This window comes from Apus apus, chromosome 5, assembly GCF_020740795.1.
Source record: "Apus apus isolate bApuApu2 chromosome 5, bApuApu2.pri.cur, whole genome shotgun sequence".
NCBI lineage: Eukaryota > Metazoa > Chordata > Aves > Apodiformes > Apodidae > Apus > Apus apus.
In genome coordinates, this window is record NC_067286.1 from 4,735,042 (window position 1) to 4,755,478 (window position 20,437).

Genomic DNA, 20,437 nt, shown 5'->3' on the forward strand with positions numbered 1-20,437 from the left:
TTTTTACTAGCAACTGGAAAATTGCTTTATATCAAATTAAGCCTCTTTCAGTCTAGCCAGTACTCCCAGGGCCAAGTGTATTACAGGTAATTCAGCTGTAGAGGAACACATATGAAGAATACCTTGCATTTTATAATCAATATCTGCCACCACTTTTAAAGATTGCTTTGAAATTTTGAAATTTCAAGACAGACTTGAAAAAACACTGTTTCTGAAGCTTGACTCTTAATTTAGTACTAAACCCAAATTTAAACTAGCCTTAGGTAAGATGTCTTTGATTCGTTTCATCTGCTATAACAAAAGCATTACTTTATTCACAGGTTACCATTGCTGCATTTGTAACACAACCAGTTGTAAATCTATGAATTACTCATTCTAACCACGTACCCAGATTCATTTTGTATAACTCCTTGGAAAATAAACAAAAAAAAGAAATCTTCATGTATATTATTTTGTGGGAAGAGGAAAGAGTGATTTTAAAGCTAGAGCTTCTGCTAGGAGAAATAATTTTAAAAAGGGTCTAAAGAGACTTTGTATTTTGTTCATTCAGCTTGTGTAACTTCTCACAGTCAACCTCAAGTCCCAGTTTTCCAGTGCACATCAAATCATATACTCTTCTGTTAAATGAGAATTTTGCAAGTGTTTCATTTTGACTCTGGCCAGTTTGCTCCATGGCAGTTTTAAACTTTGCTTTGTGTTCCTGTTAATCCCATTTTTTTGTGTTCAGGAAGTACTATGGTGAGAAGATCGGAATCTATTTTGCCTGGCTAGGATTTTACACCGAGATGCTATTCCTTGCAGCAGTTGTTGGCTTATTCTGTTTTCTTTATGGCTTGTTTACAATGGATGAAAATATGAGCAGGTGAGTGTCATGTTGAAAATCTCCTGAGCTTATAATGGAAAAGCTAAGCAATGTGAAAACTCTGTTATTGCAAAAAAAGAACAGATAACAATCTCTGAAAGCTTGTTAGAGCAGACAGATTTGTTCTTCAGCTATCACTATGGACAGAAATGGTGCTGGACAGCTAATCCAGAACTTGGAACTATTAATTAGTAAGACTCCATTTGTAGGTGAAAAGCAATATTTTATTGCCATTTGGAGTTCCTGCAGTACCTAGTCCTAAGAATACCACTGACATCTCTCAAAATTGTTTGTTCCAAGTGTTTATTGTTGCCTTAAGCTTTTGTATTTTAATCTGTGTTACAGGGTATTCATTGCCCTTTTTGTGTAAGTCATCATTTGTATTAACTACCAAAAGCATGAGTACAGGACAGATCAGCATCAAAGACGGATCCAGTATCTTGGAAGGCAGAATTTGCTTATTTTTAAACAAGCATTGTACTGGTTTCCTCGAGAGTCTTAAGATTTTTTTTCCAGAAAATGTTGAGCTTTAACCAATAAAGATGAGTAACATTCTCAACCATTAAATTCTCAACCATTGTATTGAATTGTATAATTTTAAGATTTACATTTTAGCTAGGCACAGAATTCACCTGGAAATACTGCTGTGCTTGTTCAGATTTCTCTGGATACTGAAGGAGTATCATAGGAACGTAAATATTGCCCACTAGTAGTAGTAAATGGATAGATGGCAAAGCTGAATGGCTGCCTCTGCTTTTAGAAAAGGTGTTTCAAACACATTACTAACCTGGTGAGAAACAACATGGTTAATATCTCACATGAAAGCAGTGCATGAGCAGTTCAGCTTCTTACAGACTTCTGATTCATTACTGATAGATGAGAAAGCCCAGGCCAAGTAAATTGCTAGTTCTTCTTGAAAAGGAGACAGGTTACCACTAGTGAGTGTGACCAGACATGGCATCTTCTCTGTGAAACTGTGAATGTTGAGCTTTGAACAAATGAAGCTCTTCATGTGTGTTTTTAAAAAGTAAATTTCATATAGCATCTCTTAAGAGGCTATGAAAACAGATATAGCACAATGACTTTCTCCTCAGCAAGGAAATCTGTGACCCTGAAATTGGAGGAGAGATCATCATGTGCCCTCTTTGTGACCGAGAGTGTGACTACTGGAGACTAAACACCACCTGTGAGTCCTCACAGGTCTGTATCTGCTGCTTCAGCCACTAGCCATTTTTGTTGATACTGAGATGTGTTTTGGTACTGACCTATTCCTGTCTATTGTGTTGCAGTATTCCCATCTGTTTGACAATGTGGCAACTCTCTTTTTTGCCATTTTCATGGGCATATGGGGTGAGTGCATTTCAAAAGTTTTCTGTCAAAGCAATAAGGAGATTTTGGCCAAAATGCTGAGGGACACTGGAGGTGGGAAGAAGGGGAATAATGGCTTCACTTGAATATCCTGCCTCAGAGGCAAAAGTGATAAAGGAATTAAAAGAATTTAGAGCTACAGAGGGACTGAACTTAACCAAAACCAAACAAAATCCAGCGGATATCAAGGGTATCATAAGCATCGTTTACTCTTAACTGCTAATATTTGCTTCTTTCCTTAGTAACCTAAGACTTTTTCACAGATAATTCTAAAAAAAAAAATTGAATAATATGATGTTGTACATCTGTCTTCCTAAACTTTTCTTGGTTTTAAGCACTAGCCTTTGAGTGACAAGGATCAGTCATTCAGGAAGTACCAGCATGAGGTTTTAGAACTGCAGAAGATAAATTTTGCTATATTTGTGTAAACCATAAAGCCTTTCCACTTCAAAGAAGAACAGTCAGATTATCAAAGGTTTACATTTTTAAGTAGTTTATAGAGGGCTTTTAAAATGTTATAGAATGTTGTAACTTTTATAGTTGTTTATTTTATATGGGAAGTCAGTTCCCTCTAGAGTCATAAAAAATTTCTTAAGCCAGCCTCACTCTTGAGTGTATGAAAAGCATCAGATATTCACTGTCTTTAAAATTACCATGATAGCAAATAATAATTTAAAAGCTACAGAAATCTTGGAACATACTACTTGAAAACAGTTTTGCTTATTCGTAATAGTTGTTCACATGTTACAGGTTTATACACAAGCAATTAGTTGAAGTATCACATTCCTTTATTGTTCCATATTGCTATTTGCAAATGAAAACTGGTTAAACTACAACTGAGCATGGCTGTCATAAGTGTGGAAATACCCATATCCTGCCCGGGCATCTTCCTTGCCACCCACTTCTGGAATTCAGTTAGCTAATAAATTACTTATTCCCTGTTATGGTCTTAGCTGTGATCTTCAGTGAAAACAGATGGGCTGCATTGTGAGGGTGAACAATAGACCACAGGAGAGGAGCCACCACAGAAACTAGTTTAACTTTGTTCATAAACTTGGTCATTTCTCCCTTAACTATATTTTAACATTTCCAAATTGCAGTTACACTTTTCCTGGAGTTCTGGAAGAGACGGCAAGCTAGACTGAAATATGAGTGGGATTTGGTTGATTTTGAAGAGGAGCAGCAACAGCTCCAGCTGAGGCCTGAGTATGAAGCTAAATGTACCCAAAAGAAGAAGAACCCCGTAACTCAGGTAATGATCCTGCTGGGTTAACATGCATGCAGGTTCAGTTGTGTGCTGAAAGGTACTTTGGTGACGTGCGAGTTCTGCCTCAGGAACAACTCTATCTCATTGCTAGTTCAAGGTTTGTGTGACACACATAAGCAGAGCCACATATATACTGGAGCAGGGCAGGCCCTCAGATATTCCATCACCCCTGAGCAGGTGTTCATGGTAGCAGTGAGCTTGGCTTAAGTAGGTAGAATGTGATGCCAACCATGCCCTCACTGAACACAGTAGAGGGCATTGAATAGCAAAGCAGAACATGGCAGCACATTGTTTTCTCACTGCAGACAATCAGTTGATGAGGGCTGAAGTTTGCACTCTTTGATTGACTAATGTGAGAGAGACACTCTTCACCTGCTGACAGCAGCATAGCTGAGTTGGGAACAGTCAGGTCTGGAGCTGACAGCCCTGCCTTGCCAGGGTCTTTTTGCCCTGGGCAAAGCCATTGCTGTGTGGCCATCCTGCTTTCCAGTCTGAAGGTACCAGTAACAAGGTGCTCAGCACTTCAGCCTCCTCTTGCAAGTGACAGGCATGTCCCATCTCATGGACCATGGCTGTCTCCTGCAGACGTCTTATATTATTTAGGCTTTTGACACAGTGTGAATGAGAACATGGGTGTTTTTTTGCCTCTGGAGTGTGCATAACCATAATGTATTTTTCTTATCTCAGGGTGAGATCCTACACTGTTCTGTGCTTTCTAAGTGTGCATTAACATTTACCATAAAAATTAACTGACTGCACAATCCTTTATTTTATGACACATCAATTAATTGCCTTGGTGGATTTTCAGAAGCTTTTGTGTGGCAAGGTTTAGCAGTGATCCTTATCACTGCCCAGTTACAGCAAACCATACAGGTTAACCATGCTGCAGTGTAATTTCCTTTTTTTAGATAATGTGCAATACTGAACACATGAAAGGACAATTATTTCACATAAGGTAATTCTGCAGGCTGATGAGGTAATATGGATACAGGTCACTGAATTTCTTGCATCCCAAGGCTGGCTTGGCTTTGCTCAGAAAATGCTTTCCTCATTATTTCTGATCATGATTCAGAGTTCTAGGTGCAGTGTAACAGAACTTGCTCATCCTGAGGCTTTAATTAACACCTCATTTGTCATGATAGTAAACTGTTTAGCTGGATCATAGCTGAAATCTGTTTTTGCTGATTACAGCAGAATCTTAATTTCCATAAATAATGAAGCATTCCATTCCAACCTAGGTTCTATCATTACGCATTGCCTACATCCCGTTCTAAAGTAGGAACCCTGTTGAATGGCTTAAAATGTGCAAAACATTTGTTCTTAGTAGAGATTATACATATTATTTACTAACATATAATGGATTTAAAATGTTATGACTCTCTCTAAATCCACCTGATATCTGTGCTTGTATCTTATCTTCAGCTGATTTTTATAGTTCTTTTAATAGAGCCTCTAGCTGTTATACCATCAAACAGCTTGTTGTAACTCGAGACTACAGTATTGACACTTGTGTTTAGGAAGTGTACTTAGGCAGATACAGGCAGTATATCTCTTCTCAGAGAGCAGCACACTGTCCTTCAAACAAAATCACGTTGGTATGAGCCTGCTGATTTACACAAGATCTTGCCATCGAGAGGCAACACTTGGAACACACCTGCTACTACCTGGTGTCAGGGAGAAACGTGCAGCTCAGTTGCAGCCTTTGGTTTCAATGTAATTATAATTACACAGGTTCCTTGGGCACATTCTGGGCTTTTGTGCAACAGGAAAGAAATTCCTTTCAATAATATTTTACAAGTTGAATATCTAATGTCAAAACAAGCATTTTCTGGTTCAGTATACTTATTGGTAATTTATACTCACATGTAGTTTGTCAGTGCCTCTTTGTCCAACGCCTTGTCCCAAAGATTTATCAAATTTAAGTATTTTTTAGTAAATCTTCTTCCACTGGCATTAGTTCTTAAATGATCCTTTCTTAATACATGTAATCTGATATTTTAGGAGTTAGAATTGGTTGCAAAAAAGAGAACTTTACAGGAACATGGAAAATTGTTCATGTGCTACATGGGGATACTTGCTTGGGTAAGACCCAGCAGCCTGATGCTGCAGCAGGGATTGGCAACTAATGAATGTAGCCATTGCTTCAATTAAAAAATAAATACATCAAAGGAGTGGAGGAAAATACTCTCTGGCTGTGTGGAAAAACATGGCATGCCCAAGTAAATAACCATTTTAAGAATCCTTGACATGAAGAATTTCTTAAAATTCAGTCCAGTTTTGGACTTAGAGGTGTATGACAACTGACCTAGCATTACAGTAATAGTTGTGTCCTGTTTGTCTAATGAAGGAGGTGGTCTTTTTCCTTCAGCTACTGAATCATTTTTGTGAAGGTTTAGCCATTCTTTCCAAGTACTGTCTTTGTAGTTTTATGGCCACTTCTGTCCTGATCTTCCTCTCCCTCCTCCAGCACATTCAAAATCATGTCCTCTCTGCCCATTTCGAAAGGGGGGTTCTGAATTGTTTTCCTTGGATTTGGGCACTTTCACACAGCTGATGAGAGCTCTCTCTGCTGCTTGATGTTGGAATAAGGTTATGGATTTGTGAACTGTGCTCTGCTTGCTTGATTGTTTCAGGAGATGGAGCCTTATTTGCCTATAACTAGCCAGGCTGTGCGGTTCTGCATCTCAGGAACTACAGTGTTGTTCTGGGTGAGCATCTTTTTGAATCATCCCTTTAACATACATCAGAGTTGCTGGTTGTCACTAATCATGACATTGACACAAACTGGTTTTAATCATGACATTAACACATGCAGATTTCCCACTGCCATGCAAAATGCACTTCTGTTCAGATTAAAAAAACAAAAAACACCTTGGAAATCTGACATTGATTGGTAATTTCCTTGGACATTTTAGTATAGGGATATTTTTTTCTCTAACTTATGGTCTGTTAACAGACCATACTGAAAGATTTGTTGTAAAGGCAAAACCCCCCCCAAAACTTGGTCACTACAGTGAAGTATATACATACTTCTCTGTGGAAATAATCTGCAGAGTGAATTCAATCTAACTTCTTTCCATCTCCATTTCTAGGAGACCGTATCTTTCTGCACTATTTATTTTTTAATCTTGTCATTACATTGTCTGCCTTTCTTGTGTTAACAAAATAGTTCTGTTAGGTTTAATGTATCTAATATAAAAAAAAATGCTGCCTGTGTACTTTGCATTTGAGTGCTGCTGAACCCATCCCCATAAAGAATGAGATTGGGAAAGTATAATGCATGATGGTTTACATCTTCTTTCAAAAGTTGCATGCAGAGAGCTGGACAGAGCTATGGGTGTATTTGAGATCTCTGTCCTTCCCTTAGGTGTCCCTGATCATAGCCAGCATGATAGCTGTGATCGTGTATCGCCTGGCAGTCTATGCCGCCTTCGCCAGCCTGATGGAGAACACTCAGACTTTACAGCCCATCCGAGGTTTGCTGACCCCTCAGCTGGCCACTTCAGTCACAGCCTCGTGCCTGAATTTTGTCATCATCATGATCCTGAATTTCTTGTATGAGAGAATAGCCATCTGGATTACTGATATGGGTAAGCAGTCTCCTCAAAGACAAAACTTCCAAGGAGTCACTAAAGGTAGAACTGATCTTGAGGTGCTCAATGTATTTTTTCTCACCTTGGCACAGTGGGAGCACTAGGATGTTAGTCTGTAGCTTGAAGCAGTTACTCAGTTGTATCCGTGGCCTTACTGAACATTTTCCCTGTATTTTAATAGTTACCATAAGCTGGTTTCTCTTAGTATAATGTTTGTTTATATTCAGACTAGTCTATGGAGACAATCATAGTTCTGAACATAATTAAAAATGAACATGTGTTATATTAGAGTCACCAAAGCAACATCAAACTGTCTCAAGTTAGCAGTATTTCAATTAGAAATCCTGAAGATGTATTATTCAAATAGGTCACAGCTTTCACAGACATTTTTACAAGAAGAAAGACTAAATAATAATGTTTCTCTCTTCAGAGAAAAGGTAAGAGGCTGGGGGACAGGACAGTGTATTTTCCAGAGTTTTCTCTTGGCAGTTTCCTTTAGCTATGGATTACAGGTTCAGTTTAAATAAAGACTGATGGCAGAGATTGAGCAGGTTGAGAAGTCTGGGGCAAGATGTGGTGGTGTGGCTGTAGCTGTTGGTAGTGTTACCTGCAGAGAACTCACTCCAGAGCTGGGGGAGCCAGCAGGCAGGCCCAGAATCATCTATTACTTTTGTAGCAGATTTTGTGTTAGACTGTTGCTTGCTTGCTGGAAATAGCCTTCTCTAGAGCTCTTATGTCTTTTTCTTTGCTTGCCCTTAATGATTTAGATGTACAGGTCCCTGCAAGTGCTTTATAGAAAGTAGTAATTGCAGAATATTCAGCTGGAGTGGGAAGAGCTGAAAGTATTAGGTATGTGTAGTTTGTACAGCTGTCATAAAACCACGCAGATGATCTTTTTTATGAGGTCTTAAAAGTGGAATCAGGAATTGAAAGGTATTTCTTGCAGAAACATAATGGGATGTTGCCTCTGGTTTCTTTTGACTTATTGTGGACGATCTCTTGTCTCAGAGATCTGTATTGCTTATCTGATTTGGCAAATTTAGACCAAAGAAAGACAGAACAAATCATAAGTAAAACTGCCCCTAGCAAAAAAAGCCAAAATAACAAACAAAACCACAACAAACAAACAAACAAAAACAACAGAAAATAATATTTTCTTTTAATCTTTCTTTCCTGAAGGTTAAGAATTATAAGCATGAAGGCTCAGCGATGTTATTTTGCTGCTTGCAAGTGTGGAGGATTAATTTCTTAAGTGTCAGCAGTACCTGGGGTGATGTTAGGGAGGGAAAATCAGTGTTTCCTTCTGGGGACTGCTGCCCTCCTCTGGCGGCCGCGGTAGCTGCGCTGAGCCCAGCCATAGAGTCACGGTTGGGTCCACGGTATGAATGATGGCTGTGGCTGTCAGGATTGTCTTTTCTAACTTTTCACACTTGAATTCCTTAAAAACTTGAGGCCAGGTTCTGTTTTCAGGCTGGTGTTCTGAACGGTACAGTATCTGATGTAAAGACTTGAATAGCTCAGTGCCAATAAAAATACTTCCATGAGCTACAGCCTAGGCAGACTGCCTCACCTGAGACCCACCTCCTTTGTACTGCAGGTTTCCAGTAAATACGTTCAGTCAAGAAATCTTATGCCAAGCTCAGAAACGTTGATTTACTCAGATATATAAAATAACTTTGTCACAGGGCCACTGAGTATAACATGTCTACTAGTTCCTGACCAATTCAGAGGGATGTGGGTGCTGGTGGTGTATTTTCTTCCACTTTCTCCCAGATTGAATTGATAATATATGATTATTTAGTACTGATAATGTACGTAGGGCTTCCTGCTACCTTTAACAATGTAAACATGATGGGGAATGTGATTATGAAGGCAGCAAAATCTAAGCAAAGGGTTCGTGATGTTCAGTACCACCAAGATGCTTGTCTCCTTCCCTGTTCTTCCCTTCACTATGAGTTTCATCTTCCAGAGGCACAGGATCCCATCCAGTTTCTGCTGATTTCAGTATAAGTTACACACATTAAGCATATTGAAAAAAACCAATACTGTAACATGCTTCTCTACCACAAAGCAGAAGCAAAGTCTTTATAGTGTGTGTTGTCAAGAGTGAAATTTTCATAATGTAGAAAACCCTGTTAGTCAATGTTTGAGATTCATCTTGGATCTCCTAAAAACTGTAAGATTTTTGGGAGGAACAAGTGCTAGTGGGCAGTACAAAGAAGAGGAAACAGAAGCTTATAAATATTTCAAGAATGAATTTCACTTTCCTGTCTACTCAGAACATTGCATTGTAAATTAAGGGCAAGGTGACTGAGAGCAGGAATTCCATCTGATTATCTGTTTGTAGGTGGGTTTCCTTTTTTATTTTTTCCCCTCTTTGGGTTGTAAATGCATTGTGGGTGATGGATATTTATGAATCTATATCCTTTCAAAGAGATTAAGGAAAATAAAATGACTCTTTTCTGGTTTCACAGAGATTCCCAGAACTCATATGGAGTATGAGAACAGGCTCACTATGAAAATGTTTCTGTTCCAGTTTGTCAACTACTATTCATCTTGCTTCTACGTGGCCTTCTTCAAAGGGAAGTTTGTTGGTTACCCTGGTGCCTACACATACATGTTTAATCGTTGGCGAAATGAAGAGGTAGGACTTTCTTGACTTAAGGTATTGAATAATAATATAGGAGTTTAAACTCTTCCTGCTGTTGCTAGTCAGGGGAGAACTAAAAGTGAAAATTTGTGCCTCTTGGTCACAGGAGTGAAAAATCAAAAAGCTTTTCTTGGCCTCAGTTCTCCTGACATACCAGTGGATCTCACTGCATGTCTTAACAGTGATCCTCTAGGTTGAAGGAAGATCGTATAAATGGAAACGGTCTCTGGCTTTTGGGCCTCTTTATAAGCTTTTTGTGGCACTACATTTTCAGAGAAACCATTTGGGAAGAGGCACATCTGTAAACTGTTGCTTATTTCATTGCTAATTATGCTGTTTGTAGAGAGATGAAATACAATCTTTAATGTGAAGTCAATAGTGGAGGAAAAACTTCACACAAAACACAATGAAGTGATGCAGTGCACTTACTGATAGAGTATCTCCTAACTCTGCTTTGCCTGCTAAATTCTTAGGAAGGCTGCAACAAAGGGCTGAAACTTTAAAACTAGTGTTCTCAGCAAATGACAGAGGCCAGATACTGGCAGGTATTCACGTAACTCTGGTGTAGAGCTATGAGGAGAAAATGCAGGTGCTTGCTAGGTCAGGGTTGGCCTGAGCACCATGGATTCACCTTCCTGGGGCTGTGGGGTGGCTGTTGCATCTGGATCCTGCAGCCCCATCTTTGTGTATCAGCACAGTCGTCAGCTGGAAGCATCTCTGAATTACTCTGGCTTTAAAAGGTCATTCTGTTTTGGTGTGTGTTTTATCAAGCACATTGAGCATTGAAAGCCCTTCTGTAACAGCTTTCTGAAAAGGCATCTTAGCTGGCAGTCCAGGTATAAATTAAGTATTGTCCTAACAAGTTTTAAGAACTCCTTTATTTGATTTATACAGTAGCAGAGTATAGTTTATCTGGATAATGTCCATTGTTCATGTCCATTAACCCCCAGTTTGTTTCTGGCAGTGTGATCCTGCAGGCTGTTTGATAGAACTGACGACCCAGCTGACCATAGTCATGGCTGGCAAGCAGATCTGGGGCAATATCCAGGAGGCCATTGTACCGTAAGTTCTCTCTGACACTGAGATGCCCATGCTATAGGCAGAGGGAATCCTTGGAGAGAGTGATAACAACTATTGCCATAGAGCAGAAGCTGAGAAAAATTCTGCAACTTAAGCACAAATTCTGCGTAGACTCATTTCATTGCGGCTTTTGCCCTCTTCTTGTGAAAACCATGCTTATAAAAGCCTGTTGCAACAAGAGCTTCCTTAGAGAAAGGGATACTTGATCTGCTCTCATTGTTAACTTTTTTATGCATATACAGCTGGATTTGTAACTGGTGGGGTCGCCGGAAAGCCAGAAATAATCCAGAGAATTTATACAGTCGCTGGGAGCAAGACCATGATCTGCAGACATTTGGAGCCTTAGGCTTGTTCTATGAATACCTAGAAATGGGTGAGTTTAAAAATATGCATTTGGAATTGAGGACAAGACACCTTGTACTGACAGTTTAGAAAAAAAAACAACAGCTTCTCAATCAATTGTTAATGCCACCACTTTCATCTGGTAAACAGTAGATGATTAACTGCTGGAAATCATTAAATAGGTCAGCCCAATTAAAGAAAAAAAGCTGCCTTTGCATCTTGGACTGCAGGGAGTTACACAGAAATGCTGCAAAGACTGTTTGTTTCCCTCATTTGAATGGGAAGCATTATTCTGGGTGCAGCTATAGCTGTCTGGGTGTCTGTTCTGTTCTTGTTCCCAAGCATCTTCTCAGCTGATGTCAGTGGAAGTTGTAAGTATGGGATGAGTGCCAAACATGCTGTAAGGATGGTACTGCAGATATGAGATCTACCAGCTGCATTAAGGAGAATCCGTTTCCTGTTGGGTTTGCAGTGATTAGTGCTTCAGTCCAGTCCAGCAGAGGGAGCTTGGGTAACAGAGCAGGGTTTTCCAAAGGTAACACAGACAGGCCAGCATATGAAATTAGTTTACACAACTAGAAATTGAAGCCAGACTAAAGATAAAAGACACTAAAAAAAAGAAAAAGTTAGATTTATCTATTATAAGAACAAAATTTGTTGAAAAGTGGACCTTTGTATTGTTTCTACAGAAAAAAATTTAAGTCTTCTAGATTCCCTAGAGATGTCTAGCCTTATTATTGTCACTTCATATTTCCTGCAGAGCTGTGATCATGTGAAATGAACATACTCAGTGTGGCCACCCATGCCTGTTAACAGATAATTTTGCTCTTCCTGAACCAGAACTGAACCAGCACACTTCAGCATTTTCCTAAGCTAGTAGGAATTTTGTTGCTTGTTTAAGATGAAGAAATCATCACTAAAATCATGGAAGAGGTGATGACTGGTATATGGGCTTTTTTTTTATCCGCTGCCTAAACCAGACAAGATGTTCTATTTCCTAGCTTAAACCAGGACAAAAATACAGTATTTTCTCTACACTGAGGACTGTCACATGCTGTACCAAGACAGATTGCATTTTGGTCATGAATAAAGGGATCATTTTTGTATCTGATCTACAATTCTTAAACTAATGTTAAGACTCCCCAGTGGAACTAATACATATAGAATTGGTATTAATATCTTGACTGAAACAATAACAATAGTTGGAGTTAAGGTTGTGGTAAAAGGTTTTCCTCTTTCTCATTTAAGAGTGTGGCTGATAAGTAAAAGGGGAACAGGCTTGCTCTGTACAAACTGCTGGAGGTGAAAACTAGCCTGGGTTTGTTCCCTTCTTGTGATTCAGAAATTTGATGTATGAGTTACATTTCACTCATGAGACAACTGCAGCACCAAGAAAGAATTTACACCCAGCACTGCTGGCAGCATGACTGGACAGGGCCTGCTTGCCCTGTTCTGTTGAGTGCTGCTCAGGGCTGGGACAGGCTGTCATTTTGCTCAGGCCATGGCTGGAGATGAGTTGTTGTGCAGCCTGGCAGAAGTTTGCCATTTGTCTGCAAGTGACAACTTGCACGTTTCCTTGTCACAGTGAGGGTACTTTTGTAGGGGCAGATTTTGGCACTTTTTTTCTTTTCTCTCTTGCAGTCATTCAGTTTGGATTCATTACCCTCTTTGTGGCATCCTTTCCCTTGGCTCCCCTTCTTGCTCTGATGAATAATATCCTGGAGATTCGAGTAGACTCCTGGAAATTAACCACTCAGTACAGGAGACCTGTGGCTGCAAAAGCACATAGCATAGGAGTTTGGCAAGAAATCCTGAACGCAATGGCCATCTTGTCTGTTGTCACTAACGTAAGTACATTAACTGTGCGACATCGACTGTTTCTTTCATGTACTCAGAATGTGCAGATTTAAAAATCAGCTGATACTTTTTTCTCCTTCATCAAAAGTATTTGCTTTTACCATATGTTGCCCTACAGAGATATGGTCAAACCATCTGGGTGGTATGGCTTGTCCACACCTCGATGACGTGCAGCTCCCAATCCACATTCCATTGGACCATAATCTTTAATTCACTTGTCTATGTTTTCCAGCATTTTGGAATGGCATAAGCCAGTCTGAAGCTTAGTGTGATGAAGCACACTGATTCCCCAGAGGGGACCGTAGGGGACAGGCAAGGTGGATTAATTCTGTTGGCCAGATGACATTTTCTGTCTTGTCGTTTTGAGACCTATTCTGTTGGAGTTCTGCTCGTTGAACTGCTTCTGGATGCCCCTCTGGGGCAGTGGCTCAGAGTACTTTTTATAAAGTGGAAACTAAATGCTATGCCAGTATTTAATCTTAAGTGCAGTGTAAAGCAGACTGATGAGCAAAGAGTTGCCTCTTTTTAATGTAGAATATTAAATAGTATCAGATCTGCAAGTGTCATAAGCAACAAACCCACTTGCAGGTATCCCAAGGTAGCTGAGCATCTTAAGCATCCCAGGCTTCCAGGCAAAATGTGCTGGTAGCCATTGTTTCCTTTTTAAATACAGCTGGAGACAATGGCTCCCCTTCTTTCATAAAGTGGTTTCACACTGGATTCGAGTTCATCCCTTCTCGCAAGGATTCAAAAACCTCATCTCCTCTTTCACTAAGAAGTGCCATTTTACTGCAGGCAGAAGATGGTTTGGTGTGAGAAGATACTTGAGATTTGGTGCCTCTTGTAAGGGCTGTTCCCGTGTTTTGTTCACTGGGTGCTGGTCTTTGCAGCAGAGGCTGCAAAACACCTTTACCAAGGTTAAGTACCCAAATGGTGCTCCCCCTTGCATAAAAGAGCCTGGGTTACGCCACAGAGTCACAGTACCAGGACCCCTTTATCAGTCTGCTCACAACCTGTGTGTGTGTCCCTTCCTTAATTTTGTTTTCCATTTTCTTTTTCAGGCTTTTATTGTTGCATTCACGTCAGATATGATTCCTCGTTTAGTTTATTACTATGCTTATTCGGAAAGTGAAGACTCACCCATGTCTGGATACATAAACAATAGTTTGTCAGTGTTTCTGATCTCAGATTTTCCTGACAGAAACAAGCCCAAAATAAATCCTGAAAACTTTTCTGTATGCAGGTTGGTGCTGGTGTAATAATAAATCTTTTATCACTTTGTTTAGAATACAACATAAAAAATCAATGCAGATCTAAGTGGTCCACTAGAAATTAAATGATGTCATTCTCCTAATTCAAAAGTGTGAGAGGGCATATTTCAGCTAATAACAAGGCAGTGCTTGAGATGGTAAGAAATTGTGCCAGTCATGAAAAAAGTCACCTTTTTGTTGTTTAAGAGAGTCTCCTTGCTAATGGTTTTTTCATTTAGTTTTGCTTTCTTACTTAATTAAACCATTGATTTTTGAGTGATGAAGGACATTTATGCCCCTAAAGTTGCAAACTTCAGCCTGTATTTTCAAAGGTTTTTAGGCTGCAGTGCCTAAGTGGACAAGGAAGTATCATTAAGTGGATGTTTAGATTCCAAAGCTGAAAATGAGATATGGTTTTTGAAGTTGGTTGTTATTGTGCTAAAAACCACCAAGGATCTGGGCCATCCTGCTTTCATTTAAAAAACAGTCCTTTCTTGCTAAAAGAAGCACTGGACGTTCTAGAAAGAGAAAGAACTTTGGTGAAGTCCATGGTAAAAGAAAAGTATTGATTTGATGAAAAAAAAGAAGCCAAAACCAATGAACCAAATGAAAAAAGCCCAGCACTTTAAGAAGCAGCTACATTTGTATGATGTTTTAGCTTTAAAGCCCCAGCAGTCTCTGTCCCACTTACACATGTGAGTGTAGATCATGTACTCAAGACTGTCCTTCCGTTAAACCCTGCATCTCTCTAGTCCACAGCCTCTCAACATCTATCACATTCCATCCCTCTGCCCTGTTTTATTTGATCATTGCCTGAAAAAAAGTGACCTATGTTTAAAATTCCACTTCTCACACATCTCTACTCGGTTGCTGTGAATGTGAGGGTGTTTAAGCAAACATAAGATAGAAACAAATTGAGAGGCAACCTTTTTCTGCAACAGACCATTTAAAACAAGATGAAGAGGTTGCTTAAGTGACAGCTGTATTTGCCTGTAAGTGTCACTGAGCTTGTAGTCTGTCTTTGTCTGAATATGACATTTCACCTTTGCATGTCTTTCTATCCAACAGATACAGAGACTATCGATATCCTCCAGATCATGAGAGGAGATATTTGCACTCTATGCAGTTCTGGCACATTCTTGCTGCAAAACTGGCCTTTATCATTATTATGGAGGTATGTTCCCTACAAAATTGCTTTTCAAAAGTGGTACCTTACAGGTTCTCTAGGTAGTTACTAATGTAACAGAAAATAGAACTACTGAGAGTATAAAAGAGTTTCTTCCCTAAGTAGTACTAAATACTCATGTTCTGAATGATTAATAGAACTAGGCCTTTTAACTCCAGGAATTTAACCTCAGAGTAAGAACCTTGAAAGCAGCTGAGGAGGCTGCTAGATGTGAACCAAACAAAACAGAAGAATTTAAAAGATCTTTATGAAGACAGAAGAAACATGAACCAGCAGGAGTAGCATTTCCACTCCTACTGGTTTCATTAAAGAGCTGTATATGAGATGACTATTCAAAATACAAAAAGCATTTTAAACTATTTTATGTTAGCTAAAACTAGCTAAATCAATAATTTGAATAACTGACACCAGTATTAAGCCATAGCCTTGCAAGTTCTGAAGGGAAAGGGGAGTTGTTAGGGTGTTCTTCTCATCACTTTTCCTACTGGATCTTACCAGTTCTCAATACCTGAGTGTATCAGCACAGCCATGTGAATTTTCTGAGAAACCACACAGAGTTATTAGAAAGTGATGGTAGGGATTTAGAACCTGACACTTTCCTCTTGGGTCTGCTAATTCATGAATGGTTTGGATTTAAAGTTTCTACATAACAATAAACATTTTGATCTTTGTGCACATCTCAGATACACAATAGTTTATGTATTGTTCCAGGAAACCCAAACTAAATGTATTCTGTCTGTGAATAAAAAGTGACCTATTTGGTATTAAATAAAATAGGTATTTCATTTGGTAATGTGTTGTTACATTTTTCCTGACTTTGTTTTGGTTTTTTTCAGCATGTTGTGTTCATCGTCAAGTTCTTTGTAGCATGGATGATTCCTGATGTCCCTTCAGATGTGAAAGCCAAAATAAAACGTGAAAAATACTTGACACAGAAAATCCTACATGAGTATGAACTTGAAAAGCTGAAGGAGAGGCTGTGTCAAGGTGATAAAGGAGCCACGGAGAAGGAGTTCATCGCCACAGAAGGGAGAATGGAGTTATCCAGAGCAATGTAGTTGGAAAAACAACTGTTTGGAATTTAGCTCATTTCAGCTTTTTATCTGTGGTTTGCTCAGTATGCAGCATCTTGAAAGCTATAGGACAGTTTCAACCCTTTGCTTTCAGTCCAAAGATTTGAGACTTCGAAAGGAAAGTCTTACTGAGCATTCTGTGTTTAGTAAATCTACTTAACTGTATGACTTCAGCACTGTTTTCTATCTACCCATCACTTTAAATAATACGTGTAATCTTGCAATCCTAGAATTTGGATTCCCACTATAGGGAATGTTACCCTTGAAGGGCTCACAGGATATGATAAGGTCATTACCACCAAGCTCCCCCCCTGTTGCTAAATGCAATGTTCCAGGCTGTATCCCAATTGAATCAAAAGGATGTCATAGAGGAGTCCTATTGTGGAAAATGCTGAGAATTATTATTATTTTTAGGACATGATAGGAGAACACTCCTGATAAAAGGGTTAGGGTTGGGGCTTTTTTTGTATCCACTATGTCTTATGAAACATTTGTTTCAGCTTTGAACTTCTATACACCTTTTAGAAGGAATTGATTTTTAAAGATGTATTGGCTGAATTCCACTTGGAATTATTTATAGGCACAGAATTCAGTTAATCCATATTAATGAAGGAAAAAAACCCAGAATTTATTTTCATAAGGATATCATCTGCAAAAGAGTTTGCTCTTTAAATGCAAATAGTGTAGAACCATCTAATTACAGTGGTTTTTGAAAAGATGTGTATGATTTGGAGAAATACAGCTTATTTATTCCTCAGTCTCTAAAACTGCCATTGGAGGATAGTGCTGGACGTTAGTTTTGGCCAAAGCTGCTCCTTTGTTTGGAGTCTTTGTTTGGGTTCTCTGTGAATGCCAGCAAAGGGCTAAAGGTGTGTTTCTGTACTTGATGCATACCATGGGGTATGGCTGCTCAGCACAGGGGTTTGGGAGCTGGACTGTCACACTGAGTGTTCTAGCTGGTTTGCACCTGCTTTGTATTCAAAAGATGTTAATAAGCATGCCATATAATCTATGTTTACATTGTTGTTGTCTGTATACATAGGAGCCTGGGTTTTGGTTTTGTTGGGTTTTTTTACAATTAAGAAGGAATTTTTTTCCTGTTTTGTCATGGGGCTTTTCTACAAAGTTACATTTATAAATATATAATAATTACTTGTGCAAAGTGGCTACTAGCTGCTGATGAATGTGCCCTCATTTTATAATTTGAAGCAGTTAGGCATTGTTATGGTTTTGCTGTATATTTAAACATATCAACACTTCCATGCTTAGTGCCTTGTTTATTTGCATTTGGCAAAAGATGTGAAAATGATTACTATGGGGAAATGCCCATTTCCCCAGTGTGCTTGCAGGCGTGATCCTATGAACCTGCACACAGAGCTGTACAGTGTTAGCCAAACCATGCCTGCCTTGGCACACCTCTGTCTTAGTGCTATACCAACTGTTCCCAGGGAGCAGTTCATACCTAGACTGTTTAAAGTAGCACCAAACTGTTGAGTTCTCTCACGCTGAAGTACACTAGTTAGAGAGATTAGGAATTTTACTATATTTGCACTTTGAAAGCTATACTTCCTTGCAAGTATACACAAAAAAATAGAGATTTGTATTCCATATCAGCCAACCAATGTACTGTTTACTAGAGCCATAACTTAAGGTTTGCATATTTTGTTTTAGCAAACCAAGCCTCCATCTTGGAATACTTGGCTAGTAACCTAAATGGTGTAAGAGTTTTAAATCAATGCCTTGTGTAGAATCATTGTTATCAGCAGAAGTTTTAATGTTGAAGTGCCTACCTCGAATAAACATCCCATGGTTTGGCTGCCAGTCAAGGAGGTGAAGCAGATGTACATTTCTTGTGACTCTTAAGTTAATTCAGCTTCATTCTGTAAGTTTGTTTGGTAAATCAAGCATGTTGGCACATCATGTTTGTGATGAACTGACCATGTTCTTGAATATTCAGCTATATTTGAAGTAAAGGATTTATTGGAGAAATGCATGTATAAATAAATTAGCTCTGCTGCTTAATGTATAAGCCAAAGAAGATTTATCAATCACCAGAATGATTTATGTGGCACCAGAATTCACACCATGCAAGCACTTTACTGCTTCTTAGATGGATATTGTTAACTAAACTGCTGGATTTAGCTGTCACATCTTGTTACTGGTAGCAACCCAAACAGTGGCTTCTAAGGGTCAGGTGAAGAGATGCAAACCCATATTTCTATGCAAAGCATGCAGTCTGATTGAAGCTGAAAACAATGGGGAAATTCAGCATTAGATGCACTATTCCTGCTTTGAAACATTCATGTCTTCGGGTCCTTTAAGTGTCCTCATATACTACCACTTGAAAAGGTGTCAGCAAAATAGATGTATTGTGAGTGAATAATGCCATTTAAAAGCAAGATGGAGGAAAAGAAGGAAATACCTTAGTCTGGGATACAGCATTAATAAGTAGAAGCCCTGTATGCAGACCCTGAATTGGAACTGGTGTTTCGACCCCTACTTCTTGCTTCTTCCAAACTTATTTCTTGAGACCACTTCCTATTTACTGCTATACAAACATGTTTTGCATAGATTGCATCATAAACTAGAAAGTGGAAAAAATATGGGATAATTTTATTTAAAAAGAAATATATATCTTAAAACTGTATCATTACACTTCATAGCATTTCTTCATATATAGAAACTGTTGAAAAGAGAATGCGTTGTCATAGTAAGAGCTAATGTCACATAATAATCTAACAACTCTTTACATAATAGTTTTTATTTTCTTGTCATTAAGCAGTATTTTGACAAAAGATTATTAGAATGATTAGAATTATAATGGTTCACCTACACACATGCACATACACATTTCCTAAAGTGTTCTTTAAAAGTGACAAAAAGAAGAAAAATGGACTGGTCCGTTTGGGAATATGCTTATTCTTACTGTTGGAATACTTGATTTTGATGTGTTTAATACAAGTATTTAGAAGTGTCCTTTAACCAAAGTGAAGGTAGTTCTGTGTTGGAACTACTGTAATATAAGCAACAGTGGATTGCTTCATTAGAATTAGTTAGAAAATTGGCCTTTCAAGTGTAATGCAATCAGGGATTATTTTTTTTTCCAATTAAAATTTAGTCTTTTTACCTTGGAAAGATTTTATGTGGTATGTTCTAAGCAAATGACTGCAAAGAGTGCTACTTTAAGACACTATACTGTTTTTTTTCTAGTAGTTGTTGTTATTATGCTTTTAATGTAATATTGTCAGCTTGAAACAACAGAAGGGAGTGAAAATAGATGGACTATCCTACTGTTCTATGTGTACTGCCTGTTATGACTTGTACTGTCATATAATCTGAGTGGCATTTTTGTCTGCTAAGTGTGTTGCTGTTATGTATGATACACTAATGTTGGAATAATTTTTTAAGCATTGCATTCAGCTAACTTACGTATGGACATTGAATAAGATCTACATCTGGCAAATAAAGCAGCGTTTATTTTTAATGTGCTGTCAACTTGTTGTTGAAAACTCCAAGAATTCAGAGAGGAGCTGAAGTGTTAAATACCCAAAGAGCCTCATGGAGATAAGTGTTCACAGAGATTTCTGCAACTCACTGCAGGATATTTGGGTGCTGTATGTAGATTTCCTGCAGCTGTAACTTCACACGTTTCTTACTCAGATTCCCGAAGAAAGCCTCCATCTGATTGCCATCTTATCATAGAATCATAGAATGGTTTGAGTTGGAAGGGACCTTGAAGTTCATCTAGTTCCAACTCCCCTGCATGGGCAGGGACACCTCCCACTAGATCAGGTTGCTCAGAGCCCCATCTAGCCTGCCCTTGAACACTTCCAGGGATGGGGCTTCCACAGCTTCCCTGGGCAACCTGTTCCAGTGCCTAAGTGGGTCCTGTGGTCTATGTAACCGAAG

The 20,437-nt window shown here is 38.8% G+C and overlaps 1 protein-coding gene across 5 annotated transcripts in view; it reads left to right on the top strand.

Moving 5' to 3' along the window:
- The window catches only part of ANO5 (anoctamin 5), a 58,418-nt gene extending 38,406 nt beyond the window's left edge, over positions 1–20,012 (top strand). For all 5 annotated transcript variants that reach the window (XM_051622058.1, XM_051622060.1, XM_051622062.1 and 2 more), the window contains 13 exons: positions 728–862; positions 1,957–2,062; positions 2,152–2,212; positions 3,331–3,482; positions 6,131–6,205; positions 6,865–7,087; positions 9,565–9,734; positions 10,705–10,802; positions 11,063–11,193; positions 12,804–13,009; positions 14,081–14,262; positions 15,338–15,443; positions 16,292–20,012. In XM_051622058.1, the coding sequence (XP_051478018.1) occupies positions 728–862; positions 1,957–2,062; positions 2,152–2,212; positions 3,331–3,482; positions 6,131–6,205; positions 6,865–7,087; positions 9,565–9,734; positions 10,705–10,802; positions 11,063–11,193; positions 12,804–13,009; positions 14,081–14,262; positions 15,338–15,443; positions 16,292–16,513 (1,867 nt within the window). In that variant the 3' untranslated portion in view covers positions 16,514–20,012. The remainder of the gene's footprint in view (positions 1–727; positions 863–1,956; positions 2,063–2,151; positions 2,213–3,330; positions 3,483–6,130; positions 6,206–6,864; positions 7,088–9,564; positions 9,735–10,704; positions 10,803–11,062; positions 11,194–12,803; positions 13,010–14,080; positions 14,263–15,337; positions 15,444–16,291) is intronic.
- Positions 20,013–20,437: the final 425 nt, after the last annotated feature.